The 9,889-nt window shown below is 38.9% G+C and overlaps 1 protein-coding gene across 7 annotated transcripts in view; it reads left to right on the top strand.

Annotated features, from left to right (window-relative positions):
* LOC106521789 (ELKS/Rab6-interacting/CAST family member 1) overlaps positions 1–6,991 on the top strand; it is a gene marked incomplete in the record, with an annotated part of 136,158 nt that extends 129,167 nt beyond the window's left edge. For all 7 annotated transcript variants that reach the window (XM_014014514.1, XM_014014510.1, XM_014014517.1 and 4 more), the window contains 1 exon segment: positions 5,637–6,991. In XM_014014514.1, the coding sequence (XP_013869968.1) occupies positions 5,637–5,774 (138 nt within the window).
* Positions 6,992–9,889: the final 2,898 nt, after the last annotated feature.

The following is a 9,889-nucleotide window of genomic DNA, read 5'->3' as shown; positions in this document are numbered from 1 at the left end:
TGGATGGATGGATGGATGGATGGATGGATGGATGGATGGATAAAAAACGCACCAGCATCAAAGAATAAAGATTTATTCTAACAAGAAAAGATTAATGATAAAGTAGAGATTTTACACAAATAATTGGTCATCATGGTCCAACATAAACACAATTGACTTGTTAGTTTTTAGTTTTGAAGCAGGTAAGTTGTAGCTTCAACTACAGCTTAAGTTGCGTGTTTTTGTTTGAACTGTGTTTGACCTGTCTTATCAGTCTTTACCATCTCTTCAAATCARTTTCCTCATGTGTAGGTCAAGGCCGTTTGAAAGAGCAGCACACACTCTCTAAACTGTTTATCTCTCCTCAATCGTCCTATAACCTTATCTTTATAGCCGTGTTTTCATGGAGGATTGCAGCTAAAATGAAGAGCCATTAAGCTGAATTACCTGCAAACACGATCGAAACCGACCTGCAGGAAATGTTCCTCTCAGTAAAATTACACACAGGCGTATCTGTGGCCTGCAGATAGAGGATGGGGTATAGAAGAAGAACAAAAAGCGATAAAATTTAAGGTGAAGACACCGTGGCAGATAAAACTCTCCGAGATAACGGTGATAAAAGTCGGACTGTGTGCTCACTCTGCTTTCAAACCTTCTGCGAGGTGCTGGTGATCCTTCAAAGCCCCGATAACRTCACGTTGTTTTCTCCCCGCAACTGAAAATGTGCTAAAACAAACCGCWAATGGTTTGTGGGGTGATTTCACAGCAATATTCGAAACATGTGTTTCCTTTTTGCATCACCTGGAAGCAGAGAGTTTGTCTGTAGGTTTGGGTGTGTGACGGGAGCAGTTCCTCGCCGTCTGGTGCCRGTGGAGCTTTCAAATGCAGCAAATTAGGCCAAACTTTGTTCACGYAAACAGGAGAGTTGATTTCAAACATCAAACACTCAGTTTCCTGAGTCTTAAAGCTTAAATGTTATGATTTTAAAATATTACAGTTTCTTTTTATTTATTTGTGAAATGGCCAGTTGTTGTTGTTTTTTTTTTTTTTTTTTTTTTTTTTTGCAAAGCAGGAGTTGGACATCCCTCAACCACACTGGGTTTTATATAGAAATGTACAAATTATAATTTTATGGACTAGTCTGGCCTGCCAGAACCTATTTTGGCCTGTTCCAGTTTCTGTCTAGAAGCTATAATTAAAATGTACAAAACATTTTTTTTCTAATTTCTGGTGGAATTATAAATAAGATTGTCTGCTCGTAATAAAGGGTTAAGACTTAAAAATGTTTCTGATCTTACTGAGGTAGCTGGTCCTAGCTTTGTGGGTCACTTTAGCACAAGATCAGCAGAAGGGTTAATAGAAAACCCTCGGCTTATATCAGGAGTTATCAAACTTCATAATCAAAGATTTAAATCTGTTGTATAGATAGTATCAGTAAGTAAATCCTTTTATTGAACTTGTTTATAACTTACAACCAATAGAAAAGCCTCCAGTTCTTTACTTGTAGGCATAAGCTGCTCCAACTTTTGACAATAAAACATATATTTTCCAAAGAAATTTGTTCTTAAATTGGATTAGCTTGGTTAATTTTCCTGCCTCATCACAATAAAATGTCTTTTTAAAAAGTAAACTTAATTTAAATGGAATAAGACAACATAAAATTAAAGAAATTAAGATAAAAAAAAGTTACAGATCCCCAGAGACAGTTAAAAAAAGACCAAACAAATCATACCAGTGCAATTAGTGCTATACATTGTAAAGGTCCAGATCTGGACCAGAGTCTGAACTTTAAGAACTGCTAACAAACATACCTCAATAGAAAATACAACTTCCGTAAAAAATCCTCTTTTAAACCTTCTGAGCTGCACCTGACTTTAAAGTGCCTGTGACATGCTTCTCCTTCAGATACAAAAAGTCAAGGAAAACATTGTTTTATTTAAGAAACTTTGTATAGCACATGTTGTTTTACCCATTTGGACACATAACTGGCCTATTTTCTTTTGAACTTGGCTCGGCAAAAGGGAAACAGGAAGTGACATCAAAGGGGAGCTCCTTTAAGAAAAATTACTTGTTGGTCTTTGTTTATTGAAACATTATTATTATTATTTGAAAGCTGACGTTTTAGTTTCTGTCAGATAGTGACTGAAAATAATGTAAAGAAATATCAGATTCCTCTCCACAGTTTGGGCTGTTGAGCATTTTAGCATAGCTCTGTTTTCATGCAGTCATTCCCCTTTGACATCACTTCCTGTTGCTTCACATGCAAATATCTCAACAACTGTTCATCTCAGCAGCATGACATTTATTTTGTAATACGTTCTCAGCGTTACCTTTCCAAAAATGCTTTTGTATTATTACAAAAATTTTGATGTCACAGGCACTTTAAATATTAAACTCCTTTCAGGTATACAGGTAGATGTGAGTCTTTACAAAGAGGGGCCCGCGGGCCAAAACTGGCCCACCAAGCCATTTGATTTGGCTCACCAGCTGTTTCCATGATTACTGGGTTGTAACCTTTTTTTTCTTTTCGCTTTCGTTTTTCCTCTAGTCTTCTTCTTGTTTTCTCTATTTCTTTTTCTTTCTTTTCTTTCTAATCGTGACTAGCCGACTAATCGTGACCAGCCGACTAATTGTGACTAGCTGACTAATCGTGACTTGTCGACCAATCGTGACCAGTCTACTAATCGTGACTAGTTGACTAATTGTGACCAGTCGACCAATCGTGACCTGTCGACCAATCGTGACCTGTCGACTAATCTTGACTAGTTGACTAATCGTGACCAGTCGACCAATCGTGACTTGTCGACTAATCGTGACTTGTCGACCAATCATGACCAGTCGACCAATCGTGACTAGTCGACTAATCGTGACCAGTCGACCAATCGTGACCAGTCGACCAATCGTGACCAGCCGACCAATCGTGACTAGTTGATTAATTGTGACTAGATGACTAATCGTGACTAGTCGACCAATCGTGACCAGTCGACCAATCGTGACCAGCCGACTAATCGTGACTTGTTGATTAATTGTGACTAGTCGACTAATTGTGACCAGTCGACTAATAGCGACCAGTCGACCAATTGTGACCTGTCGACTAATCGTGACTAGTTGACTAATCGTGACCAGTCGACCAATCGTGACCAGTCGACCAATCGTGACCAGTCGACCAATCGTGACTAGTCGACTAATCGTGACCAGTCGACCAATTGTGACCAGTCGACCAATCGTGACTAGTCGACCAATCGTGACCAGTCGACCAACCGTGACTAGTTGATTAATTGTGACTAGTTGACTAATTGTGACTAGTCGACTAATCGTGACTAGTCGACCAATCGTGACCAGTCGACCAACCGTGACTAGTTTGTACCACTAGGTTGTAACCTGTCATCCTATGTAGAAACAGTATTTCCACTTAAAGTCAAATAGTTTACTTAAGAAGTATTTGCATTTCATGTATTATATCCTTAAATTTGGCCCGCAGCCCTTGGATAGATTTTTATATTGGCCCTCTCAGGGAAAACATTCGGGCACCACTAAGACCACTCTGACATCGCACTGATGCTAACAGAAAATTAGCCACTTAGCTGTGGTGCTTTCACTGTACAGTGCAAAAAGTAGCCACTTAAAATAAGTTCAAAAATACTAAATTGTAGTAAAAATATTCTTGAATTAAGTTAAATAATCTGCTGATGCACTTGGTAAGAAGACTAGATTAATTTAACATCAATCTCAAAACAAAGTCACACTTTTTGGCTGGATATGGAGCGTTTTGAACGGTCACCAGTCGAGCCGAAACACTTAACTGATTTCATAAACCAGCTGATTGATTCCAAATGTATATTCTAATGAAGTGAGAAGAGTCAAACGACTCTAAACTGGTTCATCTCGACTCGTGTTTCTCAGCGTGAGCCAAGTTCCATAACTTTCCCTGCATTTTCATAAAAAAAAATCCAGTTTGACATTTCTTTTATTAGAGCCTCTGTGCCTGGATAACATTCTCAGTATCTCCAATAATAAAACAACCCTGCAGTATATATATGGGTAATTGGCTATATATGCATGTGATTTATTAGCAGCGTTTCATTAATCGTTAATGTTATTGCTTTGAGCAGTTTTATACGTGAAAAACACCGCTGTATTATATAATACCGCAGGGCTTTTCTGGCTGGGAGATGAGAGGGGAGGAAAGAGGTTAGGGTATAACGGGGAGGGGGGGGACTTGCCAATATCTGACCCAGGCCCCACGCACACACACATGCACTAATATAAATGTGGGCTTGTGTTACATGACTATTTTAGGGGCACTCTTATTGATACAGATGTATTGGTCATTAAGCCGGTTAGATTTGACGTCTCAGCTCGGCGGCAGCCAAAGAAAATATCACGGGCGCTCTGTAGCAGAAACGCTGCACTCTGCGTGAACAGAAAGAACCGCTCTGTCCAGTGTGTGTGTGTGTGTGTGTGTGTGTGTGTGTCGCCTTGAACATGCAGAGAAGCTGCAAAGCTCAGTCGCCTGATTTGGTGATCCGTCAGACGCGATCGTGAGAAGTCCAGCTGCACGACGTTGACGTTGGCCATGAAAACTTTAGTAGATGTGCCGCGGCGGGTGTGTTTTACTACTTCGACCATGCAGGAGAAACTGTAAAACATCAGAGCAGAGCCAGCTGCTGGGTTCTGTTTGGACTCGCGTAGTTCAACTTATTGGTACAAACAGCCAGAACTTCAGTCGGCTATGGTAGAAAATGCTCCTGGTAGAGATCTGGAAATGCAACTTTCTTACCTGATGTATTAAAGAAACAAGTGGTGCACAAAATCCAACGATACAAACAAAACATGAGGGTTTTATTTTGAAACTCTAAGTTTCACGAAGAAAACCAACAGTCTTACAGATATTGAGCACAAAGCTGATGTGATAGAAACTAACAGTCGATCCCACCAGATAAACTGAGCACTAAAAGATCACCGGAGATGATTCTTTAAAATCGATGCATGTGAAGAAATGCAGTGGCCTAAAAGGTTAAAAAAAAAAAAGACAAATACTCACTAAGAATAACAAATATTATCCTAACTCACTGCTTTGACTTTAGATTTAAGAATTCAACGATTAGCTATCGTTATCATTAGCTATATGTACGGAGCCCGCGAGGGGACATGGGGGCATTTTTTTCTTTTGCGTTCCCACGCAATACCTTTGCGTTACCTCGCAATACTTTTGCGTTACCTCGCAATATTGTTTTGCGTTCCCACGCAAAAAATTGTTTTGTATATGAACTGAATTAAATCAGACTTTTATTTTGAAATATCTGGTTACCAAAACAGGATGTGTCTCCACAAGTTCGTGAAATTGACATTGATGTGTGGCTGCACTGTGTTAAAATATCGGCATATGACATACTTCCATGCGTGGCTGTGTGATATATTCATTCTGAAGCTGAATTAAAGCAGTAGGCTAACTCGCTAATGGTGARCGTGTGAGTTTGTTAATAAACCAGCAGGCACAACAGTGTTAAACGACTTTTGCGAGGGAACACAAAAGTTATTGCGARGTAACGCAATACTTTTGCGTGGGAACGCAAAAAGAAAAAACAATTCCCCATGTCCCCTCGCGGGCTCCATAAATATGAGATGATTTAAAAGTCCTTCTTTTTATCTTCCAGTTGGAGGCGGAGTTAGCGTTGTGTGAGAGGGAGGGGGCGGAGCTCCAGGAGTACGCCAACCAGGTCCTGCAGCAGATCGCTGACCGATGCCCTGACATTTTGGAACAAGTTGTCAACGCCTTGGAGGACAGCTGCTGACCGGACTCACACACACACACACACACACACACACACACACACACACACACACACACACACACACACACACACACACNCACACACACACACACACACACACACACACACACACACACACACACAAAAATCTGCTCGGTGCCACAAACCTCCACAGAGAGAATCATCTTAAATTCAGGAGGACAGTGGGCGCCGGCTCCTTTTTAAAGCTCGACTTGCACGTTGTTGCCACATTTTTTTATTTGATTCCTTCACTGTGTGGCTATTTCAGCTGCCTTCGACTCTTTACATCACTTGCTGCTATCTTTTTAACTTCAGCCCCTCTTTTTTCTTTTGTTTTCCTTCGTCTTCTGCTGTCTGATTAATTTATTTTTTTTCCAGATTATTGTCAATAACACAAAATGATTTATTAAAAAGCTTTCAGCAGGGAGACATGACGCTTTAGCCCATCAGTTTTTTTAAATTATCCATAAGAAAAGGCACAAGCGACTCTAAATCTCGCACTAAACCTTTATGAAAACACATTTTTAGATGTGCTGTAGAAGGTTTTTGGTTGTAGACGTGGTTAAAACTGAACTCCCCCGTCTCTGAAAAAGTTTCTTTATCTTTTTTTTTTCATGTTAGATTGAGAGAATATACAATAAATGTTATATAAATAGAAATATATTTTATTCTTGTTATAAAATTCTACATAAAATTGATTAGATTGCAACATAAAGTGTCATCTGTTTTTTTGTTTTGTTTATGAATTATAGCAGATTATGTTTTATTTGTTACACTAAGGTTACGTTTTGTGTCCGCCAGGAACACTAGGTCATGTTTTTGGTTTCCTCCTCATCACTTWAAGTGTTTAAACACTAAAGGTTCTGATTATTTCAACTTAAAGTAACATTTTTTCCTTCTCTTATCTAATTGGGCACTCAAACTGCTCAAAAAAATTTAGTCCCCCGCCCCCTTTTTTTTTCTTCCACAGGTCAAAACCAAAATGAGGGCTTTGATTTTGTGCGCAGGCATTCAAAATAAAAGATTTAATGGTCCCGCAGAGGTTATGGACACCTTGAAAGACAGTGTTTAACTTTAGAAAGAAAACCCCGTCAGGTTGTAAATTCAGCTTCCTGTTGTCTGTTTTCTACCGATGCTGTTCGTCGCTGACCGTGATGATGAAGAACTTGTGGATTCAAAAAAAAAAGAGAATGAATAAAATATGCATTTATCTTAAATTGGTTTTGTCTTCTTTCATCTTGTGTCTTTACTCGTGGTTTTCTCACTTCGGCACCTCTGTTTGAACTAAAATAAGATTAGAAAAGTTTTTTTTTTTCAAAAAACAAAGATTAAATTAAACAATTTGAAAACATTAAGTGGTCAAACGATTTGCCGATTCTGACCTTTCCTTCCTCTTTTTCCGTTTTCCCCCACACGCAGACTGAGAGGTGCCTGTTATCTTGTCACGAGTGGTTTATTTTCCTCTCCTCCCAGAATACAGTCATAACTCCTCGTGTCAGTCCTCTCCCTGTTTCAGTTCAGCTCCCAGCAGCTTTAAAGCTTCCACTACATCCACTCAAACAAGACTTTTTTTTACTAATAAACACACTTTTTTAAGTTGTGAACAACGAATATCTTACCTGCTGTAGATGGCCATTTGAACGGCCTCAGTTTGTAGTTTAACTCGCGACGCCATCAGATCAACGTCGTGTTTACCTCCCGCTTCGTGTCTGCGAGTTCTGTTTTCTCCATCTTCTGTCCCAATAAGAGCCAGCAGAGTCGGGCAGATGAGGATGGACAGACAGGAGGAGGAGGAAGAGACACGGCCGCCTGACTCTCTGATTTATGCGACCGATTGTGATTGTGTTTTAAAACTCTAACCGTTGTGGTTCGTCGTAAATCTGGGAGAACTTTGAAACACTCGTCCTCCGGTTTGACGGGAGATTTACGGCCACTTTCAAATGAGTTGGCACAAATTTTTACACCAAGTCCTGCGCAACGTCCTAACAGATCTCATCCTTTTTTTTTTTTTTTACGGTTAGTTAAATTTAAAGATGGAAAATTTTCAAAAACAACAACAGCAGGGAATAATTTATCAGATATGTCGTGTTAACAGTGGAGGAGTAAGATTTATAGCAGGTATTCGCAAAAGTTTCTTTAACTTTTTATTTAAAACAACAGCTTTAATACATTTAAAATAGAGCATTTATTTTACTAGATGACCAAAAAAATGTTTTATCGTGGTTATTCTACTTCATCCACAGTTACTGTATTTATTCATGTATAATACTAGAAATTTAACCCTAAAAATCATCCGTAGGGGGTCGTATTATATGGGTTATTGGTGATTAGATTTTTTTATGCTTTTTAAGCTAAAAAATGATGATCGTATTATATTTGAGATCGTATTACAGTATATATGAATAAATACGGTACATTTAAAACATAGCTTTTGCAAGTATTTACAAGTAAAAAGTGAAAAAACTGGATGATTGCTGCAATATGTTTGCAAGAAACGCGTTGATTTTAAGAATGAGCTCATTTTTAGCCGTATGTTTTTAATAAGTTTTCAACCTGTAATGATTATATATGATGGCAAAGATTCTGGTTGTTGCTTCCCATATAAGAAAACATCAGATCCTGCGTTTCAGTGTTTGATGGACGTTCACGATGGAGGAAAAAACTGGTTTGACTGACTGCAGAGGAAGCAGGGAGGGCTTAAGCTGGCTTAGAGACGATGTGGTTTCAATCATCGAACATCACATCACACATAACTGAGGAGAGAGAGAGAAAACTGGGACCAAAACAAACAGCAGCGCCGTTTAAAGCACATTTCAACCATTTCATGCTAAAAAAAATGACTGAACACAGATGTGGGTTCTTGTCTGTTTTGGACTTATTGCTTCTAATGGAAGTTTTGTAAATAATTTAACTCTTGGTGGGATGATTTGATGAAAAAAAAGAGGAGGGAAATGGAGAGAAAAATCATTTTAGAAGAAGTAAAAACAGTGTTTGTAGGGTCCGGCTGCTATAAGAAGCTGTTAGCTGCAGAGAGTYCAAACATCCTCCAACACTGATGACATCTTCCTCTTCTGTTGCTCCAGTTCTGTCACTTTTCCTTCTTTAATGAAGAAACTTTAACAGGCAGAAACTGAAGACTCRCCTGTAAATCCTTACCTGTCGGGAGCTTTAAGTGAATCAAGTTGAAGTTCAAATCCAGCTCATCTGTCAGGGGTTTAACCAAAAACAGCCAAGTGCAAAAATAAATAAGTTTAAAAACAAAAACAACCAGAAATCCTGCAGATTTTATCAGAAACTTTAGAACTTTAATATCATTTGTGCCATTTTTCTTGACATTTATCAGCTTTAATTGCAGATTTTTGACCAGTTTAACTGATCGACATTTGACGTTAACTCCAAGTTTATTTTAATTTTAATCAAAAACTTACTCAACCTAGCTGTTAGCACTCATGCTACACCAAATTTTAGCTCGATAACTGTGAACATTAACTGAACTGTTGCCATTTTTTGTGTATTGGTCGTCTTGAATCAGGCTTAGTTTAATTAACTTGTTTTAGAAGTACAGAGTGAGTCAAAAGTCACAGTACACCCTTTTATTTCAGGGAAAAAAAAGAGAAATTGGCATTTCTGAACACACAGCCATTTTGAAAGCTGCCATATTGGAAGGTTTTCCACAGATAGACCCCCTGAAGTGTATTCAGATGTGTCATTTTTCTTTCTGACAGGAGTCAGAGGTCTTAAAGTCTTGGTGTAAAAATGAAACTTCCTGTCATGTTTTTGGTTTTTATTAATCTCACACAGGTGGCTTTAATTAGGCTAATTAGCAGAATGTGTCTGTCCTCGGTGGATGGGAGGTGTTGTTGGAGCAGAGGACAATCGTTTCGGGACATCTCCTGTTTCCACTCCCTCTTTCTCTCCTCCTCCTCCTCCTCCTCCTCCTCCTCTGTGCGTAATTAGTTCGGAAACTTGTGATGCCCTGGAGGAAACCTCTCTTTATTCCTGCCACTTGTTGCTGAAAGTAGCGCGCGCGCGGAGCTCGTGAGTTAAACCACTTTTTCGGACTTTTTTTTTTTTTTTTTAATATTTATTTATTTATTTTCCAACTCCTCTTCCTC

Source organism: Austrofundulus limnaeus, unplaced genomic scaffold, assembly GCF_001266775.1.
Source record: "Austrofundulus limnaeus strain Quisiro unplaced genomic scaffold, Austrofundulus_limnaeus-1.0 Scaffold115, whole genome shotgun sequence".
Taxonomy (NCBI): domain Eukaryota; kingdom Metazoa; phylum Chordata; class Actinopteri; order Cyprinodontiformes; family Rivulidae; genus Austrofundulus; species Austrofundulus limnaeus.
The sequence above is the reverse complement of the archived record's forward strand: the minus strand, read 5'-3'. Positions and strand labels throughout refer to the sequence as shown.